The sequence below is a fragment of the Podarcis pityusensis genome, assembly GCF_964106645.2.
Source record: "Podarcis pityusensis genome assembly, chromosome: 2".
Classification (NCBI taxonomy): domain Eukaryota; kingdom Metazoa; phylum Chordata; class Lepidosauria; order Squamata; family Lacertidae; genus Podarcis; species Podarcis pityusensis.
The window spans coordinates 37154317-37170538 of NC_138029.1; the positions used below are offsets into that span (position 1 = coordinate 37154317).

Below are 16222 nucleotides of genomic sequence, written 5' to 3' on the forward strand. Positions count from 1 at the left end.
ACCTGCTGCAGGATCCTGAGTTATGCCAATGCATGCTAATGTTTCTCCTGGTGTATTTAGGCATGCAGTGTCCTTTATTACAGCAGCCGTACTGTCCAACCAGTAAGCTGTGGCTCTTTCCACAATGCAATTGCATGTCAGTGAAAGAAGCCAAAACAAAATCAAGCCCAACTGGAAAGTACAAAACATCAAGTTGGGATGAACAAAATGCAGAGCTTGAAGTTATGCAAACACTTAATCCATAAAACACATCGTATAACCACACAGATTAAAAGCAACAACCTATAAGCCACTCCAAAATAAATCCACACAATAAGCGGCTACATACCTGCCAGGTGGGGGATTATCAAGAGGACAAGAAGGATGCTTCCACTGAGCCATCTGGCAGCAAAATGAATAATCGCTCAACACTGGAAAGTCTGCCCTTCTCCAGGCACAGAAAATGGGGTGAAAGACCACCTGTAACTAGCAGCCCATGGGAAACTTCTACTCTGTGAACTAGATAAAAAGCCAAGCTTCCCAGGGATTTGGAGTGTATTTTTGGAACTCTTCCCTGAGTAATACCAGCAACTGGAAGCAGTGGGAGGCATGTTGCAGTGATGGAAACTTCCATAACTTAATAGATCTTAATCTGTGACAAGAGCAGACACTCATTTATCCCAACCCTTATCTTCTTATCTGAGCATGCAATCATGAGCACCATATAACATGCTAACTCACTGAATGTCAGAGATGAAAATGCTGTAGCTGGAGGGAAAAAAAGAGGAATAAGATTGGAGGAAGGGAAGCTGGGAGAGGGAAGGGTGAGTCGGGGACTGTACAGTGGTACCTCGGGTTAAGTACTTAATTCGTTCCGGAGGTCCGTTCTTAACCTGAAACTGTTCTTAACCTGAAGCACCACTTTAGCTAATGGGGCCTCCTGCTGCTGCCACGCCTCCAGAGCACAATTTCTGTTCTCATCCTGAAGCACTATTTCTGGGTTAGCGGAGTCTGTAACCTGAAGCGTTTGTAACCTGAGGTACCACTGTACTGTTCTATTGCAATAATGTGAAAACCCCAATGAACCATGGATAACAAATGCAATTCTCTCTCTCCTTCTCTCTCTCTCTCTCTCTCTCTCTCTCTCTCTCTCTCCCTCTCTCCCTCCACACACACACACACCCCAGCATATAAAACAAACAACCACTGGTGGCCTTCTTAGGGTAATCAGTATGAGTAACTTCCTTCATAACACGTATTCATGTATAACCGATAACCATATGCATTTGACTATTTCTGTCTTCCTCAGCGGTCTATTGTAATTTTAATAGTACCAATAACTCTTCCGTAACCCCTGGGGTACATATAAGTGTAAACCAAACCTTTCAGTCATACTCCTTGTTAGCCTTTAGGTGAATTTTTGTTTGCAGTGCTATCTTTTTTGCAGAGGAAATTGGCATGTGGGCATATAAATAAGCCTCTTAATGTGTGGTCTGCTTTGCCCTGGTAAAGAATACTATACAGTATTCAGTATTAGGTGGAGACACCACTGACTGCTTAGTGATCCACGGTATTTGGCAAATTGGCCTGAAAAGCATGATGACATTTCTTTCAAAACAAATGTGCAGGATGTGAATTGGGACTAAAGATAGATACCTTTATCCTTGGGACATCACAGGAAGCCAGCTGTGCAGATTGCACAGGCTGGCCTCATCCACTGCTGTTCTCAATCAGCTGTATGGATGTGAAACATGACATATGTCTGTACCATAGGGATCAGAGGCAGCCCAGTGGATTCAGGGCAATTTGCACATGACCTCAGAATCTTTTCCTCTCATCCTCAGCCTGCTTCTAACATCCTTTATTCTGATATGTCTGAAATGGACAAAGCCATTTGGCTCCACCCTGGAAAAAGTTGGGCAGGACTGCAGTTGAAATTCTGTCCATCAAATCTGTCATTTCTGTGAGTAGGGCTCCTTCTAGAATGGGAGCTTTGTACACACTTTAAAGGACATTTGAAACATATTATTTCCCTTTAAAGAATTCTTCTCTCTCTCTCTCTCTCTCTCTCTCTCACACACACACACACACACACACACACAGTTTTATTAAGGTTTTTCATGTTACAAAGCAAACGAATAAGCAGAGAGAGGTACATATATTGTCTCCACTTTCAATTATACTAGGCAATAGAATGAAAGAACAACACGCACCATCCCTCTCTCCCCTCTCCCCCCATCTCCTCACCCCTAACTGCAAGATGTCTATGACAAAAGTGTCTCTCACCAAACATCAACAATCTTGTCATTGTAGTTAAGCCCTCACAAAGTGATGGTTCCCAAAAACTTCATAACTTAATCTACAGTGCCCAGAGTTCTTTGAGGGGGGCTGCATGTGCTTCAAATGTGCTTTAAAGGTATAGTATGTATGCAGCCTCAGAAGGTTTGTCAGTCTCTGATTGATTGCCCTTGATATATGCTACATCCGGCAAAAGGTTCCTTCACAGAGGAAGACGCATTGTCTGGTTCTGCTCTGATCCTAACAGGAAGCTAGGGAGCATAACATGGACAGAAAAGGGTTAAATATCCCCTGCCCCTCATCTAAACAGGTTAGCTGATCTTGTGTCAAAATTTACATGGCCCAGTCCTCTGCTTGAAAGGCTGTCAAAGTGAGGCTTTATAGTTATTTGTTCGTGGTGTTTCAGAGATGCCAGCTTCTCCAGCTTATTGCGACGTCCGGACATCACATACACGACATTGTGAGGAGCCAGGGGGTGGAGCCAAACACCCTCTGAAAATTGAGGGTGCCCGGCTCCCTCAAAAATTACATTGGGGAAACTGCCTTGGCCCCTAAGAGTCAGCGCCTATGTGGTGTTTGTGCCTCAGCATTTAACCAAGAAAAAAGCAGTAGAAAGTCCCTTCCCACAGGCTCACATTCTAAGAAGACATGGAACACGAGGAAAAAGGAATGGGAGGAAGGAGGGGAAAGCAATCTCCAGCACAAGTTCTGCCCAGTTCAGTCCTATTTAAAGAAGGGAGAACAGGGGCCTTGAAATTGCCCATCAACAGTTAATACTTTTGGTAGCACATAGGTCACCTGGCCACAGTCTCCCCCATTATGGCGAGATGTATGGTCTTTCCCTTTAAATTATAGCAATTATTTCTAAATTTTCACAAGGCCATATAAAATCAGCATATGCAAATGTAATGCAAACCTCTATCCCTTTTGTCTACCTTTCTTGGTGGTGTGTTTCCTCTTTTCTGGCAATGCCGAAATGACCAGCCTAAAATGGGTCATTGGGCTTCACGCACAGGCAGTGTTTTGAGACTTGGTATTTTCATTTGGTATCTTCATTACATTTGTAGGTAATTGTTTGAGACCTGGTATTTGTTGTGTTTTCCAAATGCACAAGCAAAGTGCACCTGACCATTCCTGCTGTAGAAAGCAAGCACCCTCAGATACCGTGTTTGTCACATGCAGGGCTGGGAGGGTTAGGTTTCTGCCCATGTCCCTGTCTTGGTTGCATTCTCTCTAGCAGCTTTCCCTAAAAGTGCTCCCGGCCATTTATTTCCCCCTCATACATCATAAGATAAACAACCGATGGCATCGTTCCACTGCTGCCCCTCTCCTGCACTACAAGAAGTGAGCTGTACCTCTCCTCATCTTTCTTCCTACCACATCGTTAAAAACAGGTGAAACTGATTCATTGGGATTTGCACATTCAGTTCTCTTAGGCAGTTTAGGGAAGGAGCTGGGGAGGGTGTGGGGAGAGAGAAGAACTCTTTAATGCTGGCCTCACATGACTCTTTGGGAAAGGAAGAGTTAATGTCTGCAAAGCACTTGGTGAGCTGAGCACACCATACATCATTAGCAGGAAAGCTAACAGTCGAGAACTGCAACGCTGGTACCGAAGTCAGCAGCAGTAGCAGCACACTGCAGGGAAGAAATGTGTTCCTATGGCAGCGCACATCCATTGTGGGGGCGCTTGTCTGCACTTCCCACTTCAACACCCCTTCTTGGCGTGTGACACAACTAACACCCACCCCCTTTTCCAGTGGGTTAATGTGCTAAGAAGGGGATTACTGACGAAATCACTTTAATCATGCAACAATGATGTGTTTGTTTCCTACTAATCCACCAAAGAAAATAATCCCCAACAGACACCATTAAAAATGCTTGCCTTGAATCCCACGAGGACCCATAAACCTCTCCTTTGAAAGCTTGATTTATCCACCTTTTTTGTGTGTTTCCCGTCTTCCCCATTGCTCACAACTCTCCCCTTTCTCCTGCTGCAGGATGGGTTTTGAAGCTGACTTTAATGATGCTATGATTTTACCTAGGGGCAAAGATTCCCATGGAGTCTGCCATTCTTGTCTGCCATGGTTGGCTTAAAAAAATTAAATAAGTTGGAAGCTGACACATAAGTGGGCAATTGTCGTAGAATGGCTACAGAGCTCCGTTATTAGCCTATGGGTTGTCAAGCCAGAGGACTAGTCACAGTCGCAAGCTGGGCTTCATTTGCACGCACGCACGCACGCGCGCACACACACACACACGGAACTAGCACTGGAGGCAAGTTAAAAATGGGTGCTCACTTTTAAAACATTTACACTACTAAAATCCAAAGTTCTTTAAGTGGTCTCTGTGAAGTCCCATAGCACGGCCACCCTGACTGCCGTCTGAGAGACATCATTGAAAACGTCTTCCTTTCTTGGTCCTTTAGGAGTGTTGCCATTTCCTCTCCCCTTAGTTTTGTCCAGTGCCTAGTTTAGCATTAAAGGTAAAGGGACCCCTGACCATTAGGTCCAGTCGTGGCCGACTCTGGGGTTGCGGCACTCATCTCGCTTTATTGGCCAAGGGAGCCGGCGTACAGCTTCCGGGTCATGTGGCCAGCATGACTAAGCCGCTTCTGGCGAACCAGAGCAGCGCCCGGAAATGCCGTTTACCTTCCTGCCGAAGCGCTACCTATTTATCTACTTGCACTGGCATGCTTTCGAACTGCTAGGTTGGCAGTAGCAGGGACCGAGGAACGGGAGCTCACCCCGTCGCGGGGATTCAAACCGCCGACCTTCTGATCGGCAAGTCCTAGGCTCTGTGGTTTAACCCACAGCGCCACCCGTGTCCCTTAGTATAGTATTAGGTTTTCTCTATTAACAATGTGTCTTACCTTCATTTACGTCAGCAGCAGGGAGCTGGTGGCCCCCAGGTGTTGGACTGCAGCACCTATCAGCCCGTGTCAGAACGGCCAACCATCAGGAATGCTGGGAGTTGTACTCCCAACAACATCTGGCCAGAAGCACCAGGTTCCCCATTCCTGTTCAACTTCTTGGACAGTCACTTGGTTTATTTCCGTTCAGCCTACAAACGAAACCTTCTGTACCTTTAAAAAAATTATTCATGGCCTTAGACTCAGTAATATACTGCCTGGAATTCCAGCTGAGTCACTTTCTTTTTATATAGATATACTAGCAATTCTGATTGCATTTACTGAATGCAAGAAGTATTTTGGGGTGGGGTGTTAAAAAGAAAATCTGGTGTTTTAATGATTAAACGGTTCAACTTGCAGTGCTTTGAATGTTTTACAAATACTGTCTGATGATGCACTTGTAGCTCATACTGTTACCCCCAGGACTCCTTCTTTTGAAAGATTTTTGTAAGTGGGGGCATCGTTTGCTCTGAGGCTGGCTGCCTCACCTTCTTACCGATATCTTTGGACTGTAGGGCGGCCGCTTGTTTTAAGCTGTGCCCCCCGCTAGTCCTCTCAGTTGCTTTGTAGCCAATTCTGCTGCTCTGTGTGTCATATCAAAGGCATGCTCAAGGACTAAACCAATCTCTCATGCAAACCTGGATCTCTGCCTGCCTGATCTCATGCCACACACTACGCAGTTTTTAGTGATTCACTCAGCTCCCCAAATGCACAAGTTTGTGCCAACAGCTTGAAAGCAATCGCTATTTCATCCACTATCCGTGCTTTCTCTTTCGTTCCGAGTTCTAATAAAGAATCTGCACCTTTCAGGTTTAATATTTCTTCTGAGTGTGCTTCAGATTCAATATTTCAAATCCAGACATGACCATTTATTATTTGCATTGTCATCAAACTGAAAAGTATTAAATACCTCTCTTGCTTATTCACCTGCCTTATGAATAAATAGTGTTGGATAAAATCTCTCACCTATTTCAATTGACCCACTTGCAATGCAGTGCTGTACAACTCAAATCCTTGTCTGCATATTCTTGAGTCGCTGCAGCATTTCCTTCCCACAACATATTTCTTGGAGATTTTCTCTTGTCCATTTTTGGTTGGGAGGGGCATTCTGTTTTACTGTGTTTAAACAAGGCCTAAGTTCATGGAAGGATCATTTCTCATTTGCCATTGTCTCCATCTTCCTTATTGCAGGGATGGGTGACCAGTTCTTGTTGGACTCCAACTCCCTTTATCCCAAGCCAGCAATAGTCACCAGTGGTCAAGGAAGATGGCAGCTGAAGTTCAACAACATTCAGAGGCCCACAGGTCCCCCACCCTCAGCTCGACTGCCTGCCCTATGTAGGCTCCTCAGGGCAGGGACCTGTCTTTTAGATGTAAAGTGTCGTGCACATTAAGGGTGCTATATAAACAGGTCTGGCCCAAAACATTTTGGCCCCTGAGGTGAACCACAAAATCCCCTGTTTCTGACCAGGGAAGAAGGGGTGAGTGTTGATCTACATTGGGAATAAAGGGGAACTAAAGATCTACACTGGGAACAAGGATGGGAGGAGACCAGCAACACATTCTTTTCACCAAAAGGCTGCTGTAAATGTGTTTTGGCTGCCAAGGAGGCGGCAAATCCAGCCTCCAAGGAGTGGGCTGCAGCTGTTGCTGCCATTGCAGTGGCAATAGCAGCAGGCAATGCATTTTTTGGAGGCCAGATCTGCTGCCCCTGTGGATCCTGCCTCCCAAGGCAGTTGCCTTACCTTGCCTTATGAGTGGGTCAGCCCTGTAGATAAAATAAAAACGTTTTACCTCCTCCTGACACTGTGTAATATTTGCTGCTGAACATTCTGTAGGATGATGCAATAGGAAGCTGAAGTGTGGACAACACCCATGTTGAAAATGAAGCTTTCGCCTTCCTGGATCAAAGACTAAATCTTTTGAAATTGCAAATGGATTTCATTATGATGATTAATGTGGCAGATACAAGAGCATTTTATGACCGGTTGTCTCACTGTGCTCTCCTGCTGTGACCCTAAAGTATTAAATATTGACTCTCTTGCTCATCTTTCTTTGTCCAGCTGTGGCTCAATGTGCCAAATGGCTTTTTCTGCCACCTCTCTCCCTGACACCCAAAGAGGTCCAAGGGAGTCAATAAAATATTGCCTGTTCCTGTTCTAATATCAATGTTTAATGTTTGTCTTTAATCTGCAGCTATGGTTCCTAATGAAGAATTGGGGTACCAAAGGACTTTGTTTAACTTTAAGGGCATGAATAATTGCATAGGCTTCTGCAATTTGTTCTTGAAAACAAATGGAGCATGTTATAAATAGTTTATAGCACCCTCACTGGCCTTCTCCTTTTAGCTTTCCCCATGTATGAATAATGGATTATTATCCCAAACTGGGCTTGGCCAGTGCTACAGATTAAGTACCTAGGCAGTAGCAGCTCCCTCTTTTTTAAAAAACTCCAGGTCATCTGGCTCCAGGGCTGGCACCAGGGGTCAGCATCATTGGACAACTGTTAAAGCCCAACCCTGACTCAGGGTCCCTCTGTCACCCCCTGGAGCCTCCTGGTTCTGCTGTTCCTTCCTTTGTTGTTGCTGCCTGTTCACTTGGTCCATTTCTTGTCTGTACACTACCGATACAATGGTCTCTAGAACATTGTTCATTGGGGAACGGATACCCCTGTCCCACAGGGATGTTGTGGATATACAGCCTGAAGCTGAATAACGGCCTTCTGGTTCCTGGGGGTTAAAACACGAGTAAGCAAGTTTTTACTCGAACTGTTGGGCATGGTGTTGGGGTGTTTATTTCAAAGACAGAACTCCATGCTTTACTTCTGAGTTTCCCTGAAAGGGCTTTGTGCCTCTAGGTGTTGCTATTGTTTGTCTCATTAGATGGCTCTGCACTTGACTGATTGCCTGCACAATTTTCTGCCGCAATTTGAAAATGTCTATATTTTGAAGGGCTTTCATGTGCTCTTTTAGAGTCATGCACATGCCTCATTAGGCACAATATTTTTTGGGGGGGGGCATTGACTGGAGGCAAAATGCTGGCCAACCATTAGCATGCGCTGTAATCTGAGAAGAAATGTAAGACCATACAATAGTGCCACGCCAAGAAACACTTTTTTTTTAACTTCCATTTTGCTTTCATTATCATAGGAAATTGAAGTGTAACATATATATATGTGTTGTTTTTTTCCAACTGCCCCCTTCCAATGTCATCGTTCCTTGGTTAGGTTCTGAACAACGGATAGAAGCATGCAAAAGCTGCTTCCAACTTCCAACAATGAGGCTTTGAGTGTGATTTAGTCCGCATGGCCCAGTGTCTTAACCTGTTCTTAATGGCCCCCTGGGTAGGGTTCCTTTATACAGTGCTACCTCAGGTTACATACGCTTCAGGTTACATACACTTCAGGTTACAGACTCTGCTAACCCAGAAATATTACCTCAGGTTAAGAACTTTGCTTCAGGATGAGAACAGAAATTGTGTAGCGGCGGCAGCAGGAGGCCCCATTAGCTAAAGTGGTGCTTCAGGTTAAGAACAGTTTCAGGTTAAGAACCGACCTCCAGAATGAATTAAGTTCTTAACCCGAGGTACCACTGCAGTCTGTTGCTGCTGTTTTGTTTTATTTTTTAAAATGACAAAGTAATATACTTCTCTGTACCTGAGAAGTTCTCTGAGTCCAGCCTTATTTGGTACCACTGTATACTCCATGTAAGTCTTTCCATGAACACACAGTCACCTGGGCTGAAGGAAGGTCTTACACATGGGATGTATCTAATGCTAGTTCTACTCAGAGGAAACCATTGAAATGAATGGACATGACTAACACGAGTCTATTAATTTCAGTGGGTCTACTCTGCTGAGGAGTTGTGGTTGTTGTTGTTGCAATATATATGAGATGGCTAGATGAGGCTCATCAATCTGGGAACATAGCCATTCTAGGAAATGGAAAACTCTGAACCTAAACACCTGCTGCTTTGCAGCTATAATCGTTTGTGAGAATGGCTTTGGGAGTAAACCTTGAGGAAAAATCTGTACCTATTGTCTTGTGGGACATGTTTGGGAGAAGAAAGGAGTAAAGCCTACGCAAATCCAGAGTGGAGTCCTTAAAATGGTTGGATAGTGCCTTATATGCCTCCTTCCAGCAATTCCTCCAGCCAAACTGGTGCCCAGTGTATTGCTCTGCTTTCCTTTGGAGCACATCAATGAGGCTGAGGCAGGAGGTCTGGTGAGTGAGCAGCTCAGGACCTTCATGCACACTGTCCAGGCTTGTACTCCGGAGAGGTTACTTGAGTGCTGCTAATGCAGCAAAAACGACGCAGGAGTCAGCAGTTATAAGTTACCGGTCTCTGCAGCCATAACAGGCCCTGTGATTCTCCAACAGTTGGCTTGAGACAGGCAGATGCCAACAATATGAGGTTTTTTTGTGATTATATATTGCAATTCTGTGGCATTTTGATGGACCGTGATATATTTTGATGCTTAATGTGTCATTTTCTTTCGTGGTTCTTGGTCATTTTAGTTATGTACATTGTTTAGCGATATTTATTTAACTGTGTTACTTAAAATGTGGAATTATTAGTATTAGTAATCATTGTTTGGTTTTGAATGAGGAATTTGTATTGTCTTTCCTATATTGATTGCTTTTTGTAAACTGCTTAGAGACTGTTGAAATAGGAAGTGGCATATAAATTAGCAGTTTAATAAAAAAGTGTCTCATTGCTAACCATGCACAACGTTAACCCCAACATCAAAGCTAATGATAAATACTGTAGAAAAAAATGCATTGAGAAATAGTCTTGACTTTCTGCATGCACCAGCATTTAAGCAGTCAGTCTAAAGGTGAGTTCCTGATTTGCTAGAATAGGAGGCTGTTTGCACATAATGTTGTTTAGGGAAGGTTGGGATTGCCAGTCCTTGGATTCTGGTGCCTGGATAGGATCTAAGATGGGGTGTTTTGTGGGACAGAGGGAGGAGAGACAGGACCCAGGTTCATGGAACTGGAGCCCAGATTGAATAATGTGAGCACTATACTGTTCCTTCAAAACAGAGAAGAAAAGAAAGCTGGCAATCTTAGCAAGTTCCCTTTGGTACCAGAATCTGAGCTCCGAACTAACCACTCCCATGTGTGTTTGTACTCAACAGCGATAGAAGGCAGACGGGACCAGTGTGAGGTGCCCAGGGATCCCAAGTACCCCGACTGCTCTGGGAAAGTGGAGGTGAGTAAAGTAGATTCAGATTTGTGCTCTGAACAGAAAAAAGGTAGAAATGAAAGCAATGCGTCTATTTGGATGACAGTTAAAAGAAGATGGAATCTTTTTTGTTCACACACTGTTCCAGCAAGCACTGCAGCAGTAAACCAAATTATTACAATGTGAGAAAACATCTTTTCAATGCATTTTTCTCCCCCCTAAGTGGGATATAAAAGGCATGGGTAGTGTTTCAGAGGGACGTGGGTGGCGCTGTGGGTTAAACCACAGAGCCTAGGACTTGCTGATCAGAAGGTCGGCGGTTCGAATCCCCTCAACAGGATGAGCTCCCGTTGCTCGGTCCCTGCTCCTGCCAACCTAGCAGTTTGAAAGCACATCAAAGTGCAAGTAGATAAATAGGTGCCTCTCCAGCGGGAAGGTAAACGGTGTTTCCGTGTGCTGCTCTGGTTCACCAGAAGTGGCTTAGTCATGCTGGCCACATGACCCGGAAGCTGTACGCCGGCTCCCTCAGCCAGTAAAGTGAGATGAGCGCCACAACCCCAGAGTCGGCCACGACTGGACCTAATGGTCAGGGGTCCCTTTACCTTTACTTTACTTTAGTGTTTCAGAGATCACCTGGGGAAATGAACAGCGATAGTTAAGTCAAGTTTTCCATGAGCCAGAGTTGGACCAGTGGGTGTCCTGCCCCACCATGAATAAGGATTTGTTCCTCCTCAACAAAATTCAAGCACACAAACACTGACTTCTTGGTTTAGTGATACAACAAAATGGTATCTTATTCCTTAGAAGAGGGAGATTTCTTGTTGAGAACAAATCAGTAGCAGCTGGTGCTGCCTTCCCTCAAGTGATTCTGCTCTAAACTGACAACACCCACCTGACCTGTCCAGTTCTGCTGCCCACTCAAGTACCCCGCTGGCTCAGGGTGGACTTTTCAAGATCCATGTCTCCCTTACTATGCTTAATCAGTCCTGAAGTCCCCCTTTAGCTACTATGGCTGTGAATATGGTGCTCAGAGAGGGTAAGGGACAACTTAAGGGAGTTACTGTTTATTGCAACAAGAGACTGTACTCATTATAAGCAGGCAGAAGCTTGCAAACTTAAAAATAACTGTTCTTATTTAATGTGTCCTTTTTGGACACTAAGAAGCCATTGAAATAACTTCATTTCTTTAAAGCCATCCTGGAAATGTGGCAGCCCCACTTAGTGTGGAGGGCTGGCTATGGCCCTGCAGGTCAACTCTGAACTTTAAAGGAACTATAAGGGACATGGGTGGCGCTGTGGTCTAAACCACTGAGCCTAGGGCATGCCGATCGGAAGGTCAGCGGTTTGAATCCCCGCGCCAGGGTAAGCTCCCATTGTTTGGTCCCTGCTCCTGCCAACCTAGCAGTTTGAAAGCACGTCAAAGTGCAAGTAGATCAATAGGTACCGCTCCGACAGGAAGGTAAATGTTGTTTCTGTGCGCTGCTCTGGTTTTGCCAGAAGCGGCTTAGTCATGCTGGCCACATGACCCAGAAAAACTGTCTGCGGAGAGTCGGCTACCTCGGCCAGTAAAGCTAGATGAGCTTCGCAACCCCAGAGTTGTTCGTGCCTGGACTTAACTGTCAGAGGTCTTTACCATTACCTTTTTATTCCCCTGGATTTTATATATTGCTCCACCACCAGATAAGAACAGAGGAAGATCAAGGCCCATCTAGTCTAGAATCCTCTTCTCATACTGGGATCTGATTGGCTACTGGGAAGCCCACAAGCAGGACCTGATTGCAACAGTGCTCTTCCTGCTTGAGATGGTGAGATTCAACTCCCATCATCCCTGACTATTGGCCATAGTGGCTGGGCTGATGGGAGTTGGAGTCCAGCAGCATCTGGAGGGCACCAGCTTGAGGAAGACCTCCCTATGGGGTAATATGTGCACTACAGCTGCAACCATAGCCCTAATGTGTCAATTAGTGCTGTGCTGAACCTTCTCAGAGATTTAATGTTGGTCATTTGAAGGAGGAGGGTGAGGGCAAAATGTAGATACCCCCCCAAAAAAAGGTAGGGTGGGTAGAACTTCATTAGTTTCAAGGGACCAGATTTGTTGAGGTTGATGAGTAGATTGTGCTTTTCTTACATGAGGTGGCCAGGGTGTGTCTCTTTTCAGATCAAACATTTTTGGAAAGCTCTAAATTCAAGGAAAGAAGACATTGTTGAGCTTGACTCTAGTCTGGCCCTGTAAAGAGATATGAGAGGTGTTGTGGACTCTCCTTCTTTGGAGGCTTTTAAGCAGAGGTTGGATGGCCATCTGTCATGGATACTTTAGCTGAGATTCCTGCATTGCAGGGGGTTGGACTAGATGTCCCTTCCAACTCTACAATTCTATGAAATATTCACTGAGAGAGAGAGGATGCACACCTTCTATGTGTGAAGTCTGAGCAACTAGGTTGCCCTGCCTTGCATGATTCATGGACTAATGTAGCATTTATATCTCTGTTAATTATTCATATGCAACAAAATGCAGAGGAAGCACCAATGGATTTATTGTCTTGCTTGTTTTTAATCTCAAGCGTTATCTCTGCCCTGGGGAACAAGCAAAGTGTTGTAACCTGATGCTGGTTTTGAGTACCACATTCTGCTTAGAGCAGCACATTGTCTTGACTTGAACACAACTCGGGCATTTGATTGGCCGGTGCAATTGTGTGCAGCTCTGTATCTCCACCGACCCGTTTAGCTTAACAGTAAGATTAACATGAAGTCATTCCCCGCACTGCACCCCTTCAGCTGTTATTTCAGCCTGCATGCCCCTCAACCAGCTACTTGACAAAACAAATTAACTGCCAGATTAACAAGACACAACCGTTGCATTACTCAGATTGTCCCAGCTACATAGCGGTCATTTTCTCCCATCCTCTTCCATGACGGGGTTAAATTTTAAGTGTAATTTAATTGCTGGAGGCAGTAATTCGATCTCCTGTCTGGATGATTGGTGTGTTTTACATATCGGGAGTGGAGGGCTGTCTCCTGAGTGGCTTCGTTTGTGTAGTTAAGTTTGGAAGAGGCTGGCACCAGCAATTACGGAGGATGATAGATCTACATGGAGAACTGGAAGCCTGGGCTATTGCCTTGCATGCAAAATCACCTTGCGAGAGAACCTCACTAAATTTATTTCTCTTTAGCACAGATATCAGCCTTTCTGAACCCGGTGGCCTCCATAAGTTTTTGACCACAACCTCCATCAGTGGAGTCATTTCCAGAATATCAGGAGGGAGGCTAGCTCTGCTTTTCTGGGGGAAAGAATACATGTGTTAGCTTCGCTCTATGGGGCAAAACCACTGCAGATAAGGATCAGGCATTTTCTACACTTATCAGCCAGCTTGCTTTTGTTCTGGCAAATTTCATCTGAAGTGCTGTGATATTATTTATTTCCTCCACAACCTGTGCTGATCAGTGATAACAGACCTCAGTGATAAGCAAAATAAGCTTTGTGAGATCTAAGCTAACGGATAAAATGTAAGCTCCTTGGCAGGATCTCCTATCCATTTTTAGATAAAAGCTTTAGATGAGTTCTCTGGGTAATAAAAATTCTATTCTATTTAAAGAGGTGAACCACCCTGAGACCTCCAGGTATAGAGCAGTATAATAATAATAATAATAATAATAATAATAATAATGGTGATGATGATGATGTAAATTTATTAAATTATTTCCTTAGGGCTGCTTTGCATGTCATTTTATTTATATACAGTATAAGGGGAAGAAAATGTGTGGTATACCATTGTGTATTAGCCTACACATACATGTATACAGCCTTGCTGTATTTTTTAATGAGCGTATGCTCTACAAATATATCAGTAAATATGCATATTTCAGATCTTTATCCTTTTCAGCAATGATTTTGACCCTTAGATTGGTGCCACCAGCAAATCTTACCAGAATTTCCTATTCTTTACTTACTCAGAATTGTTTTCACAGTTTCTATTGAAAAAAATTAGCTCCCGCAACAGGAGGTTTGGTTTGTTATGTATTTAATGTTCTCCTTTTGTATTTTAATGCTGTAAACCACCTGTGGTTTTTAATAAATATTTTTTTTAAAAAAATCAAATAAAAAGTTCAGGAGCTGTTTTGTTGACTACACCTCCCTAGTCTGAAAGTCTGTCTTTTCACTGCATCCTTTTGATTTCTTTCCTTTAACAGGATCTCTGTCTGCCATATAAATACCTTTGTAACAACTTCTTCCAGTTAAGCCAATCATTTGCCAATACTCATGCATCATATCCCTTGATAAAGTCCAAAGAAATGAGCTCAGCCTCCAGAAATGTTAGCCTCTTCTCAGTGTAAATCCAAGCCTTAATCTGATGAGCTCTTGATATCATTTGTTGCATTCAGAAGCTCCACTGTTGGTTACATCTTTGTGTAAAGGCTCACCTAACCAATACCCCTACCTTTGCCTTTCAGTGGATGAGAGCCAGGTGGACATCAGACCCCTGCTATGCATTCTTCGGTGTGGACGGCACAGAGTGCTCGTTCCTCATCTACCTCAGCGAAGTCGAGTGGTTTTGCCCCGTGCTGTCTTGGCGAAATCAGACAGCGGCTGCATCTTCCACAATTCCACCACCCAGAGCGCAGGTGAAGCTTGTAGGCCTTGAACCATGCCAGTCAAGTTACATCCTCACTTATTTGACAAAGGTTGTTTTTGTCTGAAACAGTTGGTTTCGATGCTCTCAGACAACAGGAATAGGCAGCTGTGAGAGAAAAGATTACTGTCCCTGGCTGAGTGTAGGAAGGGCAAGAGAGAAAGATCATGCCCAGTGGTGGTTATGTCACAGACTATGTGGGAGCATGGTCTCGCACTCATGCTAGGGTGCTCCTGTCTGAGTTGAGGAGAAGTAAGGAGAGTGTGGGTAATGAACCCTCAGTCTGCTCTGTAACCTGGTACAACATTGCCCTCTTTCCTCCCTGCCATATTGCTCCCAGTAAGGTGTTGGTGCCAGTGGGTGGGGTGTTCACATCCTTGAGTGGCAGCAGTAGTTTGTCCCAGGAGTCTCTTCCATCTGCCTGATAGACAGGAAGTGGGGAGTGTGTATGGGGACAAGGTTGTTATCAACTCTTCAAGCAACAAGTATACCTAACAAAATGGTACCCCATGAAAACAGTGTATAAGCCCATTCTATCCACCCTGGAAATTCTTCCATCAATTCTTCCTTCCCCAACATGCACAGGGGAGAGGAAATTGAGTGGGGTATCTTGGGGAAGAATTATGGGTGGATGGATGGAACTACGAATAGAAGCACTCTGCACTACAGCATTTAGTTGTACATCAAAACTGATTTACTTTTATCAACAAATTAGCTGTCCCTATATCACAGTTAATTTTCAAGATGACACTGAACATATTGGCTGCCCCTTGGTGTCTGAATTTGTTCGCTCCAATCATGAGGCATCTTCATCCAGGGCCGTAACTAGGAGGGGTGAGGTGGGCCCCCACCAGGGCGCAGGCGAGAGGGGGAGGTGCAAAATCAGCTAAAATATGTCCATAAATATATCTATAAATAAAAATATCGATTATTTCCCCATAAGAAAAGGTTTTAAATAGAGGGTGAATTGAATGGGTGGAGAGGGGGTTGTAGGAGAGGTGGAAAGAAGAACTAATTTGCCCATGGGTAGGGGGCGCAATCTGGAGGGTTCTGCCAGGGGCGCAAGATCACCTAGCTACAGCTCTGTCTTCAGCCCTGTTCAAATGGAGAAGAGAAAGGAAACATACTTTGCCCATGTAACCTACATGCACCGTAGGATCTCCTTGCTCAGACAGCCATTGCAAGGGTCACCCTGGACCTTGTGTTAACAGGAAAAGTCTGTTG

At 44.4% G+C, this 16222-nt stretch overlaps 1 protein-coding gene across 1 annotated transcript in view; it reads left to right on the plus strand.

Annotated features, from left to right (window-relative positions):
* MGAT5B (alpha-1,6-mannosylglycoprotein 6-beta-N-acetylglucosaminyltransferase B) overlaps positions 1 to 16222 on the plus strand; it is a 176955-nt gene that overhangs the window by 92105 nt on the left and 68628 nt on the right. Inside the window, exons 5-6 of the mRNA XM_080993711.1 lie at positions 10324 to 10397; positions 14820 to 14990. Of these exons, the coding sequence (XP_080849837.1) occupies positions 10324 to 10397; positions 14820 to 14990 (245 nt within the window). The remainder of the gene's footprint in view (positions 1 to 10323; positions 10398 to 14819; positions 14991 to 16222) is intronic.